Here is a 24,019-nt window from a genome sequence, read left to right as displayed (position 1 = left end):
CGCTTCCGCGGCCAGAACAATGCAACGGAATCTGAGGGTAACAGATGCCCCTTCCTGAAACACCTCTTGACATCCCAGGAGTCTGGAAGTGCCGTGGACCAGCTCGCTGGGCCCGTATCGTTGCTCCTGGTCCTGATCGGGGCAGAAGCAACAGCGTACACCCTGAACGTCTGCCTCTACTTCCTCGCGAAGACTCCAACTCTGCAGGATCGCATGCGGCGTGAAATTCTCAGCATCCTCGGCGACCGGACGAAGATCGAATTCGGAGACTTGGAGCGGATGAAATACGTCGAGAGCGTCATCCTCGAGACTCTCCGACTCGCTCCGCTCCACGCGAAAATCACACGATACGCGGATGCCGATGGCAAGGTGGGCGATATCTCTTTCAAGAAAGGGATGCCCATCGAAATCGATGTCACCGAAATGAGCAGGGATCCTAAAAACTCCCCGGAGCCTCTGCTCTTCCGACCAGAGCGATTCTGCGATCCCGATGTCAGAAGAAAACAGCGAATGGAGGCTTTCCTCGCTTTCGGATCCGGGACCGGATCCTGCCCGGCGAGGGAGTTCTCTATGAACTTGATGAAGAGCTTCCTCGCCCAATTCTGTCTGAAGCTCAGAGCGGTGAAGACTCCGAAGACCCCGGCTTGCGCTGGGCAGTCTTCACCCGAGCTGAGTCTGGCCTACGTCCTGTACGCAAAGAAGTTTGTCAGTCATCGCTTTCTGATAGGAATTCAGCCTGTCTGCGATGATTCCTGCTAGGATTAGGCTTCAAGTGAGCGGATTGAGCGTGTCGAGAGTTTAGATAACCTTTAATGAATATAGCGTGAAAATCCTGATGGACGTGCAGTCTCAAATAGACGGGCAAGAGGATAGAGAATAGCTCCGGCAACAACCCCGGTGGCTCTACTAGGAAAGCAAAGTCGAAGCCGGATTAACCGCCACAGATCTTGTCGACACTGTACGCAAGATGAATGAATCATCTTCGATACGGGCCGATCTGGATGAGCAGGATTCGACGGAACGGCTTTCAGAGGGACCTCATTCACCTCCGAAGGGAAAAGCTCAGTCTGCTTGAGGTCCTTATGCAAGTCAGATGGCAAGTTGAGCCTGGGGAGAGCTCTATGCTTCGTCAAATGGACCCCGCATCCTGGTCATTCTCGCTTTGACGAAACCTCTCGGGCGCACCCTTTCCCCTATCTGATCCATCGAGCTGCTTGAGGTCCCAGCAGCCAGAAGTTATCGACGAAGGACCCCTCCTTGATTGGTATGTGAGGGCTCCAATAAGGTCTTGTGGGCGCCCGATCAACTCGCGTGATCCCGGCTCATCAGTTTCGGCAGATTCTTCGGGCTCCCACAGACTTCTGGAGCTGAACCTGGCCGCTGAGCGGTTTCTGAGATTTGTCTGTGCGCAGGAATCAGCGCATCTTCCGGAGAGCGTTGGGGGCACTAGCGTCTCTGTACGCCATCGCGATCGATGAACACGAAGTTCTCGCCCAGCTCGCGGAGAAGTTCCGCGCCGGGGTCGCCATGGCAATGAGTCAGAAGAGGAAGCCATGGTTTGAACATAGGAAGAAGGTTTCTACGAAGTCCTCACAATTTCCAAAGGGTCGCTCGAATGCTAAGCAACCACATAAAGTGCGTTTCCGGACATCGCCACATTTTTCCCAAGCCATTCCATTTTCAATATTCATTTGCATTTTCCTCTGGAGATCAGACATCGAGACATGACCGTTGCCGTTGGGACTGACGGAGGGAACTTTCGATCCGACACCGCACGATCGTTGTTCGTGTCAGACAAGCTTTCTATGCCGGCGCAGTCAGTTTGTAAAAACCTCTTCGATAACTGCGAGCCTCATTCAGACACCAACTCCGATTACCAAATCAAAAACCGAGGAAATTCGCGAATCTCCAAAACCTGTGAGCGCCCGTTCTTTGGATTGTTTTCGGTCCACCGATTGATCCCTCTGACCAAGATAGAAAACTCAATTTTTTTTTCGCGCAATGAAATTCGACGCTGACCTCCCCGCCATATAAGTCGATGAAGCTTCACCACTCCTCAGAACCTTCCGCTTGCCACGAAGTCGACTTTGAGAGATCTCTTGGTTCTGATCAATGGGATCCAGGGGTCCTAAATCCCAATCGAGCTTCTGATACGTTTCGGCTGGCAATACACCTTCGCAGGTTTTCGCAAGGCACAGATCCACAACTCGAAGGAAGATTCGGTCTTCAAATACAGTATTGAAGCCCCTCCGAGCTCACTTCGACGACAGAAAGCTCCCTTTTAGTAGCACGTTGCCCCCCCCCTTTGTTGAGAAACTAATTGTTAGTACACCTTAGTGCGCCTATGAAATACCGAAGGAGACTTCCGAAGTCTGCTCCGGCTCATTGCTTTCCTCCGAATTCTCCTCGCTCACGCCCGCCATCGGTCGATCATCATCGTGGAAGGCATTGTCTGCGTCGCCTACGACCAGAGTTGTGATTCTGAAATTCCTTACCACATTGGTACGCTGCTTGTTTTGCTTGTGTTCGTCTGCCACCTCTGCTTCTTATCGGCTACTGCATATCCGCGAGCCTACCAAAGTCATTAGAGTCGCCCTCGACCTGGAGAGAATTCCGCTTTCGAACTGCGTCTCACCGTTTTCAAGCTCATCTAGCTCACACTTCCCGTCTGCGCTCTGAATTTCACAGTCACACGCCCGTGCTCCTTCGTCAGTATCGTCTTCTTGGCCGTATTTCCGCCCGCCACGGGATTTCGTATGCGGTCGGGATTGTTCTGAGCCTCACCCAGAGTCCGTCTTCGGCTTATCGGTTCGCTAGGCGCTGCTTTCTCCGCGCTCACCATCCATGGATTCGCCTTCACTGCGCTACTTATGTGCTACTCCTCACGCAATCCGCTGAACCTGGTCGCAAGAGCAATCTTCGGTTTCCCTGTGTCGGCTGGTTTGCTCATTCTCAGCAGATCATTCTCAATCGATCGCGTCCAGCAGAAATGGCGGTCCAGGACTTGGGTTGCGAAGCTGTACACAAGTCCTATACCGTTCTATACTCGCGGGATTTCGAGGAGCCAGATGCGCTCACGATGGATGTTCGCTCCGACCCTACGATTGGGCGTGGAAATCAGAGGGGAGAATGTGCAGATCACGTCCTTCGATATTCCCACGAGCGCCTCGCGAGTAGAGTAGTTCACTATAGGTTATGGTGTCGTGCTCATGCAGGAACACAAGAATGTTTTCCGTTCAGCGCGTGATCTTTTCATAGGATCCGACTCAATGAAGCTCGAGGAGTTCCAGGTTCTTCTTGCTTCCGAGCGCGACTTCTGTTCTCCCTGAAGGTGCTCCCTCTACATTTGGCCCACCTTATCAGTCATGCTCCTGGCTCGGAAGTAAGTGTCTGGTAGAGGTTTGTGGCCTGGGGCACCGGGACCGCAATAGAGGCGCGATGCTCTTCCGCATTCGTATGCCGAGATTCTAAAGGGAAGCATTCCTGCTGCTGGAATTGTGGTCTTCTCGAATCGAGAGGGTACTGGGAATCGACGCAGGACACAGAAAGAGCGGATTCATGCCGCATATACTCAGGGTCGCGAATTCCAGGCCGCACTCCCAGAACACTGAGATTCGGCTGTTCTGTTGTCTGACAAAGAGATACCGCCACCCAGCACACACAGATTTGCTTGAAATTCGGTCAGTCGACAGATTTCGACTGTTCCATGTTGTGGAGCGAATCGTCGTACACTATGGACGCAGACAGACGCTCGAGAATATTGCCGGTTTTCCCGCGAGTCGTATGAGAGTTCGGCGTCCTTGCTCTGCTCTGATTCTGATGGTCGGTCGAGCACCATTCCTTCCCTGCCGCGCCACGATTTCTTCAACGAGAATCGAGGAAAACCGCCGAATCGAGTACGGGTAGTGTCGGCGGACTACCGATACGCTGAGTGAGTAAGAATTCATTGTCGAGCTCGCGCGAAGTAAGGACGGCAGGTTCGGAAAGTTTCCATCTCGAGGGCTGATGAATTATTGAACGAGTGTGGAACCTATCGCTTTCTCCCGATAGCCTTGGAGTCATTCCCTCGTGTATGACTTGTTTTTTCGCTTCGAGAGCAAGATGCCTTCGAAGAATAAGTTACCTCTTCCCGATGAAAGGGCGAACCCATGGTGAACATAACATGCTTGCTCATGTCCCACGACGATCTCACTTTCCGGATCGATAATAATTCGTGCGGGTCCGCCTGTGGCAAGAATCTCCTCTTAAACTTGGATAGCGCGTCCGTGGACGGAGCACTCCGCTCCGCCAGACTGTAATATTCCCCTCCGTGAACTTGCCAAGAATGGACCCCATCCGTCTCAATATGTTCTATCGGCATTCAGATTCGATCCGGTGCATAGGTGCACCGACCGACCCCTTCGTTTGACATTCCCGTTTTTCCGTTCGTTCCTTCTTCTCCTACTCGTTCGTGGAGAGCTGGCATGATATTGTAGGAAATGCCGCCCCCGACTCCTCAGCCGTCCCCGTTTGGCTTTGAAACTCCGACAGCGGGAGGGGGCCTGTCGCTTCTCCGTCCGCAGGAAACACCTCCTCCGGTATCGGGAATTGTATGTACCTCCGGAGTCAATCGAAGCTCTATGTATGAGCTGACGAGACATGCGATCGATAGCGAACTCGAACCTCATGAATTCCATGGCCTCAAGTCCCAGGGTCGAGTTTTGGAATAATCAAATATGTCGACCCTAAATACATCGACTCAGGGGATTTCTTAGAGCCATGAGCCATCGCGAGACGCGTCGTCCTCCTCTAGAATGTCACGGAAGAGCAATGCGATACCGGAATCATCGTACCACAGCTTCGGGCGAAGTATAATCTAAAGTAGTTATCTCTCCTCTGATCATTTCGAAGACGTAACAAGGGCGAGGGGAAAATTGCGGGAGGAACTTCCGGGGAACCGAGGGCAATATTGAGTCCCGATAGCGCCTGGCGGGTGTGCATCTGAGCCAAAGGCAATTCAATCGTAAACAGTGAGATGTTATCGTTCTCATTCGCGGTTCCGTGCGGTTTTCGTAAAGCAAACACTCGCAATGAGATACTGGGTGAGCAAGCGCAGAGCGTCTCTCGGAGATCCGATGCCAGGTGTGTCAGGGCTCCGTCAAATTTTTCGACGGTCGGTCTTTCATATCCGGTGCCAGTGCAGAAATGGAGACTCTGAGCCGGTTTCCCGACGTCGAAGTTCGCGAGCCAGGAGCCGGCTGATCCAGAGGGAGGAATTCCGCAATCTTGACACTCGCATCAGTCCCTCGTGATACTTGGCAGACATGTGGTCCGACCCAAATGTTTTGCTAGATCTTCTCGGGGCTGGAGTAGATCATGTATGCTCCGAGAAGATGCCAAAAACACCCTTATCGCGTATGTGCGAAGCAAGGATCAAATGGAATCGGTTGATATCCGTGTCTACACTGAGTCAACCAAAATTTCAATTTCGACAGAAATTTTCGTTTTCAGGAGCATGAATTCCTTCCGCCAGCATCACAGATCACACGGCGTATCCTCGCGTCGAGATCCTGCGCTTGGTGCTCTTGTGAAATTCCGGACAGGAGAAAAAGGGCTCTTCGCAAGACAAGCACTTCCTGTGCGAGATGACTATCGCTCCGCGTGCTGCGGTTGACGGCCCTATTTTAGGCGCGCTGCAAGCTCCGTCTGAACATTCAGGGATCCGTTTACTCAGAGGAACGATATTAATCGAGCCACTCAAGTCATCCGAGCACGTTCTGTAGAGCGAGCCGGAGAATGAATTGTATACAGTTCGTCGATGCATATTCATCGCTCGAGTCTCACTCCCGGTGGAAACGAAACCGATAGGATGATTGTCTCAGACTTTGGAAGCCGGATCTTCTCATTGACTGCCTCGAGGGAAAAGGCCTCTCACAGGGCGCACGCCGTCATCACATCGCTGGGTCTCTACAGCCCAGACTTTCGGCCTTGGACAAGGACGCCCAAGTGGCTCTCGGGTCGTGCACGCGGCCTTGGTCGTCTCTCGCGAGACCCTCGCCCGATCGAGAGGGAGAGTCCACGCAAGAGACGCCGAGTCGAGCCCCCAGGAGCAATAGCAGGACATCCCAATCGAAACGAGGTCCTCGAGAGACTCCAACAAGCCTCTGAATACCCCGATAGTTGTTCTTCGATCGGACAGGAGTCGAGAGGAGTCATTCTGGTCGTTGTCATCCCGTAAAAGTGAGTTGATTCTCCTTAAGCAATGGGTAAAACTTCCGAGAGAATCCTGAGACGGATCTGCGGCGCTCTCCCCAGTTGCGATCGAGTTCTAGAGTTATCGAAAGCCTGAGTTTCATACTGTTCACGGATCCGCAATCGTTCGAGGACGAGAGAATCCCGAGATAGAGCAGAGCCGGCGAGTCGCTGACAAACGAAAACTCTCTACTCGAGAGGGAACAGATATGCTTCCCAGAATTTCGGTCAATTGATTCTTTCGGCATGCATAGCTTCCCGAAAACCCCCACGAGGATCCATAGGAATCCCTCCGAAACCCAAACGAGAGGAACGCCGTCCTACAATTATTGTAGAGCAATGGAAGTTCGGGTTGGGAGAAGACATGGGGAGTTCGAGCTTGAAAATGATTGGTATCCTCGACCGTAGATGCTTAACAAATCTCACCGTCTAAGCACCTTTCGCCGAATTCTCATTGACCTCAGGGGCTCGACGCTGCGCAACTCGAATCGATGAGATTTCATCACGCTCCGAGGCTTGTCGCCCCCCACGCAATGGTGATGCGACAGCCTACGGAATAACGTCGTGACGCCAGTTCCGGATCGCTTAAGACTGATCGAACAAATTGCACGCTTGACGATAGCTGGAGACGAGACAATAAGCTCCCGAGCGTTCATCTTTCCGTCCATTGCCGCGGTCCTCTGTCACGGTCATGTCTCATTTTTTTAAAACCGGATCGCCGGAGCCAATCAATGTGAATTGTTCGTGTATGGGCGCGCGTCACTCGACGGTACCGTTCGGCCGTAGCCACGCCGTCACGGAACTCGTTTCTGACGATTTGTCCAGGAATGAAGACGGGAGGGGCTCTCAGAGGCAAACACGGAAATCTGGTGCATGCAACTGTACCCAATCTATGATTTGACAGTACACATTCCGTTTGAGCTCCAGAGTCCGGGAGCGAAGTATGTATTCCCTAGGAGAGACGTCTCGTGCGAGCGTGTGCGCACTTACGCGGAGCTCGACCCCATTCACGGCTCGCGGGTGTGCACGTCGGCGTCGTTGTTACAAGGCCTCGGTGGGTTCCTCGCCCGGAGCGGGGACGTCGAGTTAATTTTCGGTGCGCATCGCCCGGAGGCTTCTGCGGTTGACAATGTTTTTTTTTATTTTCGATCACATGCTCCCACAATATGATCAGTTATGAGCCGAGCCGTATCGTAGAGAGCACCATATAGTCAATCTGGTTCCTTTCAAAGACGACACCCTCTGACAGAGTTCTGCAACTCGTCCGAGCCATTCCACCCTCTGTCGGAACTGCTGGAAGACCTCGTGGAAAATGTCTGATCGAGTCACTCGTGGGCAGCCGACCGCCGGAGGTGGTGGTTCGGCAGGTATTCAATAATTTGTGCTGCAACGCAGATGAATCGGGGACAATGCGCTCTCCCTTGCCGCGCCAGAAGCCGCAATGTATCCGTCGACACCTCGATGAGAGCTCCCCCCTCAATTTCACGGATAAATCGATGATTCCTGCCAACGAGATGTAGAGCTTGACCAAGTTCGATATCCTCGGAATATTTTCCAATACAATCCGTTCGCGATCGACGTGCTGGATCTGGAAATATGCGACGACTGTCGAGAATATTGCAATCCCGAAGTTGATTCCCGTCACCCATAGAGGAACTATGGAGCAGGATCTGTGTCCATTCACGCCTCTGTCGAATATATGTGAGGCTCGTATCTCGCGACTTCCCCCAAGAAACGCAATTCTCTCATGCAGCGGATAGTTGTGACGAGAAGGGTCGACTACGTGTCAGAACTTCTGACTCCTTGTCGTGGGAGATCAATGCTTGTTTGAAATTCGGCGGAGCTCTCGTCCTTGAACCTTGCTGGCGTACCTCGGAGCGATTCCTTCTTGAAGCTTGAATCGCTTCGCTCACGCAGATTGAGTTTCCACTTGCTTGGGCTTGTTTTGCCTACCGACGGAGTAGCTCCGTCCTCTAGCGTGAAGAAAAACGATAGCAAGGAAGCGACGCACTGCAATTCGCCGACGACGCATATACCACGCCTGCTCCCCCTTGACTCAGGTCCGGAGCACATAATGGGGTCCGGGAGGCTGGGTCCGGAGCCCTCGTTCCAAGAAACCTCTCGGTTGTTCTGTCTGTGTTTTCGGGAGGGAACTCGCTCGGAGTGCATCTTACTCCATCCCGTATGGAGCACGTGCGGAGCACGGTATACACTGCGAGTTTTTTTTCTCCCCGACCAATCAGGGAGCTTTCAGTCGTCACGAGAATAGATGGCTCCTGTCAACCTCTGTCTCATGAACTTCTTCCTCGTCAAATTCTCTTTAGTCACCTTCGATTTTTGCCCAGTTCGACGGTCGAGACGGGGAGAGACACAGTTGAAGAGACGAAGCATCAGAGTAATCTGCTAGCAGTCGCAAAAGCTTTTTCGCGATTGACGCATCAAGCCGCGATGGCCAGCGCTGATCTTGTTCGCCCCGGTGCTGTCACCGCCGGCGCCGCCAACAGCTGCACGAGAGAGAGAGAGAAAAGCGGAGCCAAGTCAAGTTGGGAAGCTTCCATGGAGCTATTGTTCTAATACTTCGAAAAAGCTGCTCGATAACCATCGAAGGGCTTCGAGCGGGAATAGCGAGAACTCTTCACTGCGGCCACTGCAGCATGATTCGATTTTCTATCCCGAAGATTTGTTCGGAGCAGAGTTGCGACGTTCCTCAGCGACTCACGATTCGCTACACGGGATCGCGGCATCGCGGGACCAATGACGGAGTGTAGAGCTCTTCGTCTGACAATGAGTCCACAACGACCATGATCTCCATTCTTACATGAATTCTAGGAAGAGAAGATCATCAGGTACGGTCGATGATTATTCTAATTATAAAAACTCGCTTGACCATCGGTTCATGAATGATCACTAGATCGGTGATTCCTTACTCCATCGAATGAGGCAAGGCCCTCTGATCTGTGTTGGGAAACGCCGAGATCCCAAAGAACCATGGACGGCGTCGAGAGATCCGGGCGACATCTTTCTGACTCTGATCAGTACTCAGAACACCATATCCTGATTGTTGGCGATAAGGTATGTGGCGACTGGGATCTGGAGCCGATCGGAATCTGTCGTCCGCGGGATCCTTCAAATGAGCTGGTGATGGTCCGGAACTGGGTTCCGCTCCGTGTTTTATCCGATGATCAATCAAAGATTTCGTCGAAGTTTTGATTGACTGACGATCGCTTCCGGAATCGATGCGGAGTCAAACAAATACTCAAAAACTTGCTTTAAAAGTGACGCGTTCAGGACACCTGACCGCCGTATCAAAACGATATGCGTGGGATCACGATGACGAATTCATTACCCGGAGCTCACGCGAACCAATATCGATGCGGACCATCTCGTCTAAGTGAAAGACATATTTACTTGCTTCGATCCGCACCCGAGATCCGTGTACAAGGTCTGACTTTACATTCGCTCCGGGTGGCTGAGCGGGGGATTGGTCTGTCGGCTATCAGGTCGAAAACGTTGACACTGGAGTCTGTAAGAGAATGATGCCGTGGTTCAACTCACGCCATGGGCGCGGCGCGTATCCATTGACCCCGCGAAAGATCCCCGCCCTGCATCTGACACCGGAAAGCCGAAACATTATAGCTTGGCGCGGATGTCCGTGCTCGAGCCACGAAACTGCCGTGGTTGCACAACAACAGCGTCCGATCTCTTGTTTGAAGTCGAAGAAATCATCCCTAACTGTTCGGCCTTTCGGACAAGTACAATCGAAAAATAGCTTCCCGTTCGAGTGTCCCGTCAGCGGGAAGCTGAGCGACGTATTCCCTTTCCTCTAGCAATCGCGAAAACCTGATCGGAAGAATTCGGCGAATAATGGGCGGACTTCTCGGGAGTTCAAGTCGAGAACCGCATGGGGCGGAGATCGTCGGGGAATGGCCTTCCATCTCTCCGGGAACCGATCATTGGGAGTTGTACACAATCATTCAGTTCAGCCGCTAACGATTCCGATTCCGGGAAGAAAGCGATGACCCACCGGCTGCTCCCGAGGGATCGATTTTGAAATGTATGGAAAATCATGAATGGAAGAAGGTTGGTTACGAATAAAATATCAACCTCAGCACACCGCCCTGTTAGGGCGTAGTTCAAAACTGTGCGTCTATTATGCGGAATTCTACGTAGCGCAAGTCGGCAGGCACACGCAGGTATGTGCTGTGTGTGTGGCTGTGTGTGGTTGTCCGTACTATAATAAACCACATTAGATCTCCGGGAGTCGTCTGAAAAAAGTAATTTCGTTGTTGATTGTCGGCAGAGTATTCCGAGTTGTCATGGTGACGGGCGAACTTTCAGTCAACACGCCGCGCCGCCTTTATTTCGATTCCGGATAGCTCACACGGAATGTGTTTGTCATTTTCACGCCCGGAAGCCTGACTAGGCCGAATATGGATAGGAAGACATGGGCGTTTGGGCACATGTAGGAATGGATCCAAGGAGACAGCGTTCAAGCTCGGGCTCTTCATCGCTGTTCTGTGATCCAAGATTGGTATCGCTCCAAAGTCGAAACGATGAAACAGGGCTTACAAATTAAGTGTTTTATCGCAAGCCAATACGTGGCCGATAATTTCGAGACCGTAATTTTGGGATCGTCTTTCCGTCGAATATAGCGGGACTGACGTTCGATGCAGTCTTTAGATCAACTTGACGGCGAAGCCGTCACAGAGCTGCTTCTCCACGGTCCCGCGATCCGCCTATGAGTCGCCGATGACACTTATCAAAACTATCCAGCTCGAGGCGTATCCAATATCGCTGCTAGACGTCGGGCGAGAATCGGTCGAACCAGTGGTTCCTGTTCTAGCTCGTCTCCGCGCGACCCAGGACGGGTCAGATGCGACGAAAGCTGCACCCTTCCGTCGCGTCGTACAGACGGAATGAGGAACGAGACTCGGTCACCTTCTGTCGCGACCGCAGACTTCAAGCTCACATCAGCTTCAGCTGTGGGCTCGGCCGCCATTGTTTCCGTCGAGCGAAACTTTCAACGGACTCGAATGCAAACGCACGAGTTACATGCCTGCCAGGCACGGGAGCGTTCATTATAAGATTGCCTCTCTGGTTTTGGTGCTCTCCGTCTGCTTCGAGATCGTCTAGTCCTATAACAAATGTTTGAGGCTACAGGGAACTACAGCCGCTCGATCGCGCGTGGATCAATACTCCCCCGACTGGTGAATCTCTCGTCGGTTCATGCTGGAGGAGCTTCTCTGCGTCAGTGACTGAGAATAATTCGACTCAATTGCAGAATGCGGTGAGAGGAGAGTCGAGGGGCATCTCCAAGATGTCCCCATGGCGAATTGACCGGATCCATGGGCAACGGTATGAACAAGGTGAGACAATATTTTCGTATAATTCTCAACTCATCGCGCTCTCGGGAATCCGCGGAGATTGTGCGGGATCCCGCGAATCTTGCCGTCAGTCGACCGTCTGGCAGAGGTCTACGTCGCCTTACCTGTAGAAGCTCACCGAATCCGGCTGATGCGTCCTGAACTTCGTTCCAACATGCGGAGCTTATGCACGATCGATAACCCGAACGTTTTGGAGGTCTCGCACGGGTGGACTCCGAGAAGCGCTGAAATACGTTCATGTGACCACGTACGTATACGTATACTTCGAGCATGGGGGCCAGCGCAAGATTCCTAGAATGAGGTTCATCCTCAGTGCTTTCGGTACTCGCCTCGGGAATTTGGCAGCAACTCCGAGATGATTCATTCACGGTATGATTCATGAAGGGAACAGAGGCAGTGAAGAGTGAGCACTCTTCGGGAGAGGCTCCTTGTTGTCATGGGGCATCGCCTGTCACGTGGACTTCTTCGAGGATGAATTCCCATCATTGGAGCAATTCCCGCTCAACGGTTCGCCTTGATCGGTCGGTCAATCTGAGAGGAAGCTGGGCTGAGGGAGTTTCCTTTCCAGAAGAGGAACCGCGATTGTGAAGCTCCACCTAGCTTGAACTCATCGGATAATTATTGAGCTCTGGAGTATTCCGCAGGAACGGTGAAATGAACTCGGTGAAATGATTCAGCTCAGTACTTGTGAGCTTCCGTTTTTTTGTCTCAATCGTGAACGACGTTCCACTGCTTGGCTCTGGATGGCCTGTCGTTCCTGGAAACCTCCGCTTGAGTTGCGTCCGCTGACCCTCGAAGAAACCCCAAAGCAGGCGATCTTTTTTGAAGATGACGTTCACGTGTCCCAAAGTTTTTTTTCGCTAAATATAAAAGCCTCTCATCGTGGTTCGCTATGCGTGAGCAAATCGCAGGCATCACACCGCTAGTTCATTACTTGGTTGTGACCGACGCAGGCTAGAAAAACTCTGTCGGATCCGCCCTCGTAATTAGCCAGGAGTGCTGGCGTCCAGAGCTATTTCTCTAGATAAGTCTTGTTGAAGTCACGTGCCTCAGGCATCCCCGTGCTCGACGAGTCCGCCAGCTGCCCCGAGACGTTCAAGACTGATGACGCTAAACAAAAGCGCGAAACCGCTCGGTACGTCGACTATTCTTGGCTTGAACATCATCATCGTCGTTTGGCCTGTGCCCTCTGGAGACACTCAACCTCTTTCGGCGACACCAACAAACAGTGAATCGAAGGAATGAGTTCGGAGGGCCTGTCTATCGAAGAGCTCAACGCCCAGAGAACACTTTGGCGCTGCTCCGAAAATATATCGATCTTCGAAGTCGAAGTCAGTCACGGAAATTGATCGGATCAGGGAACTTCGAAATTGAGGAGACTAAGCTCGCCGCCCCGGCTTTCAGGTCCTTCCCGGCCTCTACGTTGGGAATGTTCGAGATTCCCAAGATCAGGTAAGTTTGATTCGGACCCGCCGCAAATCTCCCGATCAGCGCTCTTCCGAGCTTCCCTAAGCAGTTTTTCCGTGACTCTTTCGACGAGGAAGCGTCAACTTATTCGTCCCTATCGTATCGCGTTCCGCTCGAATCGATCATATACCCCGATATCGATTATTCCGTCTCGAGCGATCTCGGTCGCTTTTGGAGGTTCCGATCCCTAGATTCGGTCGTCACCTTCACGCCTGCGGAATCCGACATGATACCTCCGCCCAGAATGCGTTCAGCAAAATTTAGCTCCCCGAACCCATGGGGGTCGTTCTCCCTCGATCGCCGAGTCAGCTACATGACGCACCATGCATTACTCCCACCCCTATATATACCCTAATTAAATATTTACACGGCGCATCGCGCAGTAGACCGGCATGGAGACAAGCTCGAAGTGGCATCGAGGTAGACGGCGAAATCTGTAGATTTCGACTATCGGCTGCCCGAGTTGGTCCGGAGTAAAAATCGTCCTGCTCCTGTCATGCGTAAATCAAATCAAAAATTCGTCCGGAAAGTCTCGGAATAGGAGTATCAATGAGAGTCCATTGAGAAACATGCAGGACGAGCGATTCTCCATTCTGCTCGCAATGGGTCGCCAATGGGTTGCCTGAGAACTTTTTTTTTCAAAATCAAGGTTCAGCTGCGAGCGAACAACATCACTCATATCGTTGCGATCCACGATACGGCCAGGGAGCCTGCACAGGCGGTGAGTTCGGGCTCGCTATCGATTATCAGAAACGCTAGATTCCGTGACGATTACTCGAAACACTTTTAGGCTGGTGGGAGAAGCACCGCGTCACGAAAACGACCCGATTATAATTTATAACGTCAGACTCATTTTCCGAGGACGAAGGTCGCCATCGTGTGCGCCGGAGCATGGGATCGAAACACGTCAGTCACCGAGTCAAATATGAGCTCGTTCTTTGCAGCCGATCGAAGCAGACGTATGCGGCCGCGAATTGGAGTATCTCTGCCTCCAAGCAGCCGATTCCCCCTCACAGAACCTTTGTCAATTCTTTCCGCAGTCTAATGACTTCATTCACACCGCCCGTACAAATGGAGGCAACGTACTCGTGCACTGGTGAGTGGCTATCGACGATGAAGGATCGCATCGTCGATCGATCGACTCACTGACTGAGATTGGCTCCATTGAAGATCCTAGAATCCGACCCACTTTTCGTCGATTTTTCTCATCTGGGTTTTGCCCGGTAACTCCTCGTGGGTATCCATTAATTGAGAGCCCGAAGCTAATTCCCTCCATTCCATGTCATTTGTTGCGGAGGAACTCCATTTTTCGTCACAATTCAATAATCATGATCTTCCTCGTATTTGGCCCCACAATGAACGACTTTTTCTCGAATCCGACAGTCTCGCGGGTGCTTCGCGAAGCGTCACCATCGCTGTCGCTTACATTATGACAGTGACGAGTTTGAACTCCAAAGAAGCACTGAAAGCTGTGCGCGGTGCTCGGGACGTCGCAAGTCCCAACGATGGATTCCAGAAGCAATTGGTGGAGTTCGAATCTCGAAAACTCAACGAGGTCAGTGCACTCAGCTTGGACAAAGGAACCGGCGGATGAGAAGGGAGACGATGAGGAATGGACGAAGGGAAGAGCGCACCGCAAGGAGAATTCTGCACCTGCTGTTCAATCTCCTGCTTGGATCTCTTATTGCACATGGGACTCGTTTCTTGACAGGAGAGACGACGTCTCCGAGGCAAATATCCTCGATCTCAATTCTGGGACGATGAAAAAGAGTGCCGGAAGCTGCTTTCCACCTATCAGGCCCGCGAACTCTTGATCCAAGCTGAGGGGCAGAGACAAGCTTCCATCTGCCGATCGGGTAGGTCTCCATACAGAAGGTCCAAGTCCAAATGATGTCGAGGCGAGGAGAAGCCCGGGAATTTCCCAAAGTATCTAAACCTAAACTGTGATTCAATGAGAATCCAGCTCGAAGATCTGGGTTACTGCGATCTTGATTAGAACATGTCACAAGAGTCCCGTGGAGTTCAATGATGCAGTCATGATTTAGCAGAGCTGGTCCGTTGCTGAATTTTCGAAAGAAGTTCCCCAGCCGCCAAAGATGGGGTCGAGCGCAGGGTCAGAGGATTGTGATGCAGAGTGAATATAGTCATTCGGATTAATTTCGTAGATGCCAATCGGCAAATGTAGAAATGATCGGAGTAGAGCATATTTCGGATTGTGCTTCTGAGAAAGCTGCATTCGTGACAAGGGACAGATACGAACTTCCATAGGTTCAAGCATAGAAATCATGGAAACCATGTTATGCCGCTTTGGGAGAGCTGTGACAACTGGTTTTTGTGCATTGTGTCTATCAGGGCCGCTCCTTACCCCTCCTTCATCGCCTCGCCGGAGAAGGAGAACCTCTTCACCATTGAACTCTCCGTCTCACACTGCACACAACCGCCCACATTCCTCGCCCTCATCCCCAGGTCACCACGCCGTCCAAGGTCTGTCGTGCGAGTACCGGAGAACGTTCGATTTACCACACTTAATTTCGGGCGCCCTCAAGCGGAAACTCAAATTAGCGTTTGTTTTTATCCTTGTTTGTTCAATTACCGAAACCGTGAAGGAATCGATCGTTGCGCGATTCCTGAGTTCTTGCATTTGGTGTGTCGCGTGACGCTCACTACCCACCGCCTTTTCTCACATAACGCAACGAACGGAATTTGCAGGCCGAGGACTCCTCACCAGAACAAACAGCTCCACAGCCGTCTACCAGACCGCTGGTGTCTTACGAACGCTTTCGTCCAGTTCTGCTAGCAGCAGCAGCGCGAGCACAAGTCGGCCGAGTTCCGCGAAACACGTTCGACAACACCACGCAACGAGAGGTTCCTGACAACAGGCCCGGACTCGCCATAATAGACGCGCTTTGTTTGCGGCGACAGCACGTAGTCCGGGCCCCACAGTATTCTCACAAGCGCTGAGCTTTGACAGTGCGACTCTCCGCGTTCAGCGGCGGAGATCGCTGACTTTAGCCTCCAGAAGACTCAGCCTGCACTCGAATTTCTCACTGGATTCCACTGAAAATCTCTCGCACAACACAATGCCACCGGGAAGAGGAGAATCCCCATCTTCGGAAACGCAAGCGAAAATTTCGATGAGGGCCACGAGCGCTCCGACTGGACACAGGGTTCGAGCTGGCAAGGGAAAAGCGGGAAGCACTCGTTCGAGCCGTCCTAAATCTTCTACCGTTGACGGACGAACTCAAGCGCCTCCTGAAAATAACTTTCCCGAACCCGAAATGATTCCTTCGTTGCAAGTTATCTGTCCCAACGGCGCGAGCTCGAATGCGGAGATCGATGCGACTCCGCGGAGCTCACCTGCGCCGGCGTCTAACGCTGAAGATTTTCCTCCCGGGAACCTCATCCGGGAGACTCCGCGGCTGGACAGAGGGACTACGGGGAGAGCGAGCTGCGTAACCAAAGAGGCCTTGATCTCCGAACAAGCGGTCGATGGCGACGGCGAGGCCGTGGGCACACCGCGGCAACGCCGACGTCTGAGCAGTTTCACTGAAGCTGAGTTGGATCAATATCAACGGCAGGTCGTGAATTTGATTTACGGCAGCAATTGTGACGGCAGTCCGATGAATAAGGATATCTTCAAAAAGGCGACTTCGTCCCATAAGAATCCGGGGAAGCGGAAGGGTTCGAGGTCGAAGATAACCTTCACAAGTCATCCTTGGCGGATGATTAAAAAAGTCGTTTTGGATTCGTTGGTCGACTGCATGCCTTGTTTTGGGCGTTGGTATCGTGAACGTCGAAGACATCGGCGTTCCAGAGTCGCACCGCAGGAAGACTGAAAGATCTTCCTGACGAGACAATATTTAGTTTCCGGATCGCTCCACGAACGACGAGAACAAACTACGGTCTCTTTTCGGACCGCAGACCGGAGTCTCTAAGCGCTCAACTTACATTAGACTTTTGTACTTGTCTAATCGGTTCCTCCTAGTGATACCCAACTTGTATCATATATCTCCAGAACACTATGCGGAGGAAGCTCAGCCCAACTCGTTGATCTGCATACATGAATCTAGAGAGCCAGATGAAGACGCAGGGAGTCGCATTCGTGAAGGCCCTAGAACATCGTGTGCGTGATCCGTTTGCGGAATAATGTAACGAGCAATAAATAGATTCGGAAAGGACTCAGTAATCGTCTGAAGCTCCCTCTCGAATTCTCGAAGCTTGCTTTCTGATCACAGTTGGAGCAGGACTTCGGAGTTCCGAACCGGGTGATCCCCGAAATCATCTGCTTGTATCTCCAATTCGAGACATCCAAAACCCCCACACACAAAATGCCGCTAACCGGTCCTCTGGAAGCTTATCTGACCTAGCTGCCGCAGTCGTTTTAGGGGACAGATCTCTCAGAATCGAGCCCTGTATCGGGAAGACGTCTGGAGATTCAGAAAATTTTCGAAATACATCAGGCTCCAGAATCCCTCAACGGAAACATGTCTGAGTACTACGGAACTTCCTAGGTACCCCGCTTATATACCTAGCTTCGGTATTCAGGCGATCATTCAATGGATCCATAGCTTGGTTTCTCCACAAAAACTGTAGAGGGAGAATCACTGCGATCTTGCTCACCACGCGCACGTGGACAGATCATTTCCGGAGCCGACGAAACAACATCTAGTATTTTTCCCAACGCGGTACAGTGTTAAGAAATGATAATTCTGCTAACGCATCTCAGTCGGAAGCTTTTCGCCGGGAACAATTAGGATATATCGAACAAATTCAGTCTTTCCGAATGATCCGAGTCTTGACTAGCGGCCCTCGAATTCAGTCAAGGGTTTTTTATACCTAGGAGTGTATGTCGAATCCTGGAATTCCTGGAGATGGAATGATTTCATTGAAGTATGTTTCTTTTGACGATCCGATCGACCCTTATAAGAGTTCAGACACCATGGCTCGTATATTCGATGGCATCACCCACTGTCCTGGATTCCGAGTATTACGGGGCTTTCTCGCGGGAGGACTGAGGAATCCTCGAATCGCTCTCGTCATTCGACGGGATCTCTGAGCGAGCCCGAAACCGTGAAGCCGAGAAGCACTCCGTGCCGGAACAAGCTCCGATGTAATGACTGCATGATACGCTAATGATTGCAACCTGAGCCTGAGGACAGCGACGTCGCCTTAACATACGCCACGCTCTGGGCACGGCCGGTCACGGCCATCATTCAGTTGGGATATATTACTGACAGAGCAACAGACCCATTAGGCCGAACGGAGGAGTACGTTCGGTCTCCTCCATACATCGGGAAACCACTGAATCACAGTCGAGAAGCGGAAGCGCACCGCATATGGTGAGAGCTCCAGCGGATTTCTGCAACCTCATCAGGCAATCAGCCTTGTTCCGACCCGCATACGGATGTGCTGAAAATATTGTTTAGCAATACATAGTGTGTGAGACAGGGTCTAGGAAGGCACCAGGAGCTTCAACGATGTAGCCTATACGTAAATGTAGCTTATAGGAGCGCCGGGATGAATCCTCCAGTGGAATCCGACGTATCCCGTGTGATACCGAGGTTCGGATCCGGATCCCATTCAAAGCTCAGATTTTCTAAGCGAATACGCGACTGAGCTGCAATACGCTCGACTGCGCAGTGTTTGTCGATGATTCCTCTATTGGGACAGAATAAGGCGCTTCGGAAGACCGGATACTTTGTACCTCGCGAGCAATGAGTGTCGATGTATCGATCTGAAAGGATCTAGAACCTAGGTTCTCGAGAGTTTAATCTAGCGACAAAAAGCTTGGAGAGAATCAGAACTCAGACAAATCACTGAGGCGTCACTTTATCATAGTGTTGAATTAGTTCAGCGTTGCTATCAGAGAATGAACACTCCATTCCGCCACGATAAGAACAGGATCGGAACTGAAGTCGCTGAATCCCGTCGGGGCCAGCTCGATCCTCTTCGGATTGACAGAGACGAGATCGGATTCAAGTGTTGCAGGAGGGCATTCCGGAACGCGTTTGCTGCACAGCGAGCAGCAGAACACTCCCGGAGAAAGACCGAAGACAGCTGATAAGGAGTAGAATCTCGGAATTCAGTCCCGATTCATTCTCCCGGAATTGGGAGACCCCGCTCAGACAATGACGTCATTCGTGCACTTGATGTATGGAGGCCCATTGACATTATACTTGTAGAGCACAAAGCTTTGTATATGAGGGAAATGAATAATATAAACCAGCATGTGGGTGAATTCAATGCGCTCATCTTGACTACATAGTCTGAGGGATCTGATGTGTTCGAGGTATCGGAACTTAATCCCCGACCTTAGAGCCATCAATTCTCTATCAGATCATCACAAGACGGTACTGAGTTTAACGGCGTGGCCTCGTCACAGCCTCAAAATTATCCTTCTCGCCGTTTGAAATGAGTAGAGCAGAAACGAAACGACCATGGGCGAACCTTCTGCTCATTTCTCTCCGATTATGAGGCGTCAAAGCTTGACGAGCTCATTCACGTCTTTGTAATAAAACAGGAAATGTATACGACCTTGATGATGGCTTATTTTTGGGATAATTCAATATGATTTCATCGAAGTTGCGAGAAGGAGGGACGCGGGGGAACTAAGTAAGCTCGGCTCAAGCTCGGAGCGTATAGCCTCTCCATGGCGCTAGTAGAGATGGCCTGTCTGTCCTAACTCCCTTAAGCTACAGAATCCGGTGACACTGGTACATCTTATTTTTGAATGCAATGAGCTCCTCATTACCGATGAGGACCTATCTGCTCGCCTCGGCCTAAGCAGCGAGACAAATACTACATCGCTTGACGCCATGAAGCGATCCCTCGAGATATGGGAACGCGAAACTAGAAGGATCTGCTGAGATTCATCGCGCCTCAATTTTCATAGGTTGGCCATGTAATGCTCTAGTCAGATCCTATAAACAATGGAACCATGATGTCATCTTACGTCGGAAAGCTTTCCGCAATACGCAACCCAGTAGGGTTTGCGCCGACTGCGACAATACGAGATGTGTCAATGAATTCAATCACTGTAAAGCTCACGGCCATCCCTTATTCCATCAAACGCAACGCGTTTGATTGGGGGATTCAACTGGGGAGAAGAGTCGTCCGAAGAAGGAGGGAAGCGCGTGTACGTTTGGTCGTGCCGACAAACCCAGCGTCGACATGAAGCATACATTTGGCGCGGATGTACGAGTATCGGAAGAATCAACATCATCAGAAATATGGATGAATACTCAACAATTCTTGATCCAGGTACATATCTGTAGGGCCAGGTCAAGTCGGGAATTCTTCGCCTTTCCAGGCCGATCCTGGAATTCGAGCTGAGCTTATATCATCACCCAACACTCTCGGATTACTCGAATACGAAATTCTTGTAGTCTGCTAGGCTCAACGTACCGGCAACTCTCAACAGAAGACTGCCTCTCAGAAAATTCTTCGAGCGATCTGAACACCTTATCGAGAAACGGAGTCGAGGCGGTTCTCTTGATTCTCAGAGCACAGACGGAAAGCGGAGACTACATATGTCCATGGAAGTCACAGCAGAACGCTACTTGTATAAAATTAGCTTGGAGCTGAGGGCTTGGAGGAGGGACTTCAGGCGAGAATCGTGGCGCGTTAAATCAGATGAATATGTCGCCGAACTTTTCGGACCCGATGCATGACAGAGAATTTCGCGGGACACGGAGTCAACTGGAGGCTCCGGAATACCCGACGTCGTTCACGAGGGCCACGCTTATTGGATGCGACTTCATGCCGTTCCTCATAGGCCTTCAATTACGAGCAGGAAGTTCCTTCGCAAGGCTTACTCGACCCCGTAAATATCACGTGGAAGTCTCGTGAACGAGAGGCCGTACTTCCTGGGGCAGAGTATCTGCCCAGCGCTTCTGGTTGAGTCCCACTGTCTTCGCCTCGAACCACCTGCAGATGATGAGCTCTCCCCTCTCGATGTCGCGAAGGTGGATAAGGCTCTGGAAGTGAGCCTTATGGATGCGCGGTCGTGGATACTTGGGAGGCGACCAGAGGGTCCCGCTTCGGAGGGGGCATACTACGAGGCAGAGTCTCCAGATTCCCTCCGACCGATATCCTAGCCGGGGTATCGTTGGCGGACTTGGAAGGAGGGGGCGCCTACGCCTGAGGGTTCAGACCCCGTCTCTTCGAATTTTGGAGGCGCATCCAGGAGAGGATCCGGTACCCAGCATTTTTACCCCGGATATTTCTCACCTCGTAATCCATGAGAAGCTAGGATGTGAAGCTCGTCACGTCGCCTTGGAAGTCTTCAGGAGTCCTCACGGAGAAACGCTTCACTGAACCGATCTTGATGTAAGTCGCATGCTTTCTACTTGAGCGCCGATCTATGGATGTTCGCCGCACCCACCAAAGAGTCGGCTCTCGCAGCATTCTTTCCCCGACCCTTGGCTCATTCTCCGATTTCTCTCAACTACTCCGCCTACCGGAAGCCTCGAGACCGGACACCAAGCCGGAGCGGGGGAGGACCTGAGGGATGTCCAGGGGGCGAGGCACCCGCCCCGCGTCAATCGCACCCAATGTGCGCAATCAGGAGAAACGAATAGGAGCAATTTATAGAGCTGCGGAAAAATGATCGGAGCTCGGAGACGGAACGCTCCCGAATGTTTAGCTGAAGTGGGCAACACTGCCACGGCTGGGAGGATCAGAATGAATGAAAGCAAGGATTTACTCGCTGTTAGAGTCCGATATTCACTCTGTAGTCGGCAGGAAGGAGGGACACGAGGCGATCATCGGAAAGCCGATTCCCCCGTTGGGCTTCCGCGGTCTGCGCAGGGATCAGACAGAGCGCAAAGGGTTGAGAACTAGGGGTTGATCTGAAACGCTCCCCACAATGTCTTTGAACCTTCCCCATATCTCGATCTTTGGCACTGAGGGTCGAGTGACGATCGGAGAACTTCAACCGCGCTTCCGATCGCGGTCCTGCATTTCAATGAGGGAGAAAAAACTCAGGTGAAGATTTCTCATATTCGCAGATTTATTTTTTAAAAGAGCTCCTTCCTTATAAACCCTGGTTCAGCCTGGGTAGCGCCTTTCGTGCCAAACGACGAGCAACCGGATCAGCCATCGGTACCTGGAGGAGACGATTGCTCGTGTGCTCCTTCCTCGAAGCCCCCGAGCAGGGTCCGGAATTCCCGAAGCGACTCCTCGATGAGCTGCAAGGGTTTGGGGGAAGTTCTCCATCAGCACCGAGAACCGATCGTGAGCTTAATCGCATATGCTGAGCGCGCGACTACCTAAGCGACCTCCACGAGCAGCGGAAGTTTCTGGCACAATCTCCGCGTTGGAAACATGGAGCTCACGATACAATGAGTGACGCAGTATGGCTGAAAGGAACTCGCGAGGATTCGGATCTTATCCTGCTCGTGTCAACAAGCGACAGCACAGAAGAGAAGCCAGACAGACAGGACCGAACGAAGCCGGAAGGAATCACCTTGAGCTCATCGTGGACAAGGCTCACAGCGCCGCTGAGCAGATCTAGATGATCGCAAAAAACGTCGTGCGTCCCCATGACCTTCTGCAAGTGTTCGTTAACGAGAAAAGCGGTGATTGAAGGTCGGGCCATTTTTCCGGAATCTCACAGTGCAAAATCTGAAGCGCATCGGGTGTCGGGCTTCGTTACTTCCGTACCGAGCTTGTTATTCAAAACACGCCTACTCTCGTGATGTTCACGTCGCGTCAACGCCGACGCATCCACAAACCTGAGCGTCCCACGCTTCCTCCTCAACTTATCTGAAGCCCATAGATGGACCCATAACGCTGTTCTTGGCGTATGATTCCCGGTATATATGCGCACAGTTGGCAGAATTATTGCCCTCGAAGTACTGAGATGAGCTGAGTTCGTAACTCAATGGATGGAAGTCAGCGTTTGAACTCCTTGCGCAGGATCGAGAGCATTGTCGAGCAGGCTCGAGCCCATACGTTGGTGGAGGCGTTGACTGCCGTGGAATGAAACTCAATGAGCTTCCACCCGGCCGGACGGGCTTCGCAGAACGCCTCCCCAGCTAGCACGGCCGTCCGCCTGATTCGGCGGTTCCGACGCCCTCCGCTCGAGGGTATTCTTTTATTCGCGAGTGAAATTGCGGGAGCCGAAAGCTGCCGCTTTCTGAGACAGTCCGGAATCCCGGACAGCGCTCCGAGAGGAAGCTACGCCTCCGTTCGCCGAACCCTCGAGAGATTTCCCGTCTCGACCACGTGCATCATGCGCCTTTCTTGGCGCAACAGGTTGTGAGTTGCTCTTGCTTGAACATACCCGACAGACGAAATACCGGGTGTAAGCGATTCTGTTAACACTCCTCAGCGGACATCGAAATCCTGATGTGGTATACTCGATTACAAGTCATGCTCGGAGAGCGCACGGCAGATTCTCCCGAGTCACGGCCTGGTGCTCAGCGTTTCAACCTCAGGAAGAGCTCAGTCTAAGGGACAAAAAAAACCGTGGCAGGTAGTATCTTCGACACTAACGTTTGGCGTGAAAACGTGATATTCATCCGGTGTTGTTCTGCTTATAACGACTGAATAATGTTTTGAACTTGAAATGATTCATTTCCAATCAAGATAAAAATGGGTAAAGGTTGAATTGAGATTCCGTTCTGGCTTTGGGGTCCGCCTTGACTCAAGTAGACGGGTTCAACTTTCCTTATAACATATGGAAGTCGCGGTGACATTATTCTCTCGCACACAGGATCTAATTTGGGCAAGTCTGTGGGCTTCGGTGGGTATGTATATCCATTGATTCTACTGAGATCGGGTGTTTTCTCATTCCTACAAATTTTGTAGCAATTGTGGCAGAGTCTGAAACTGACGGCATCTTCGTCCGGGAAATATGGTGCCAAATAATCTACCATCTGAGAGGTGATCGGCTTCAGATCCCGCACAAACCAGATGCGATTGCAAACATCGCA

At 51.7% G+C, this 24,019-nt stretch overlaps 2 protein-coding genes and 1 long non-coding RNA gene across 3 annotated transcripts in view; 2 read left to right on the top strand and 1 right to left on the bottom strand.

Moving 5' to 3' along the window:
* LOC108864537 (cytochrome P450 98A3-like) overlaps nt 1–759 on the top strand; it is a 1,405-nt gene extending 646 nt beyond the window's left edge. Inside the window, exon 2 of the mRNA XM_018640409.1 lies at nt 79–759. Coding sequence (XP_018495925.1) covers nt 79–759 — 681 coding nt within the window. The remainder of the gene's footprint in view (nt 1–78) is intronic.
* A 10,817-nt stretch (nt 760–11,576) lies between these two features.
* On the top strand, nt 11,577–17,449 carry LOC100903183 (dual specificity protein phosphatase 22-B-like). Its single transcript, XM_018640408.1, has 8 exons — nt 11,577–11,597; nt 13,020–13,067; nt 13,732–13,803; nt 14,063–14,178; nt 14,466–14,637; nt 14,794–14,938; nt 15,549–15,661; nt 17,318–17,449. Exons 1-8 carry the CDS (start codon nt 11,577–11,579, stop codon nt 17,447–17,449), a joined length of 819 nt encoding a protein of 272 aa, XP_018495924.1.
* A 4,625-nt stretch (nt 17,450–22,074) lies between these two features.
* Nucleotides 22,075–22,775, bottom strand: LOC100908318 (uncharacterized). Its single transcript, XR_145572.1, has 2 exons — nt 22,549–22,775; nt 22,075–22,270 (listed from the first exon to the last, which is right to left on the bottom strand). It is a non-coding gene; the product is annotated as an uncharacterized LOC100908318 (long non-coding RNA).
* Nucleotides 22,776–24,019: the final 1,244 nt, after the last annotated feature.

The sequence above is a fragment of the Galendromus occidentalis genome, unplaced genomic scaffold, assembly GCF_000255335.2.
Source record: "Galendromus occidentalis unplaced genomic scaffold, Mocc_1.1 scf7180000077484, whole genome shotgun sequence".
Lineage (NCBI taxonomy): Eukaryota > Metazoa > Arthropoda > Arachnida > Mesostigmata > Phytoseiidae > Galendromus > Galendromus occidentalis.
The sequence above is the reverse complement of the archived record's forward strand: the minus strand, read 5'-3'. Positions and strand labels throughout refer to the sequence as shown.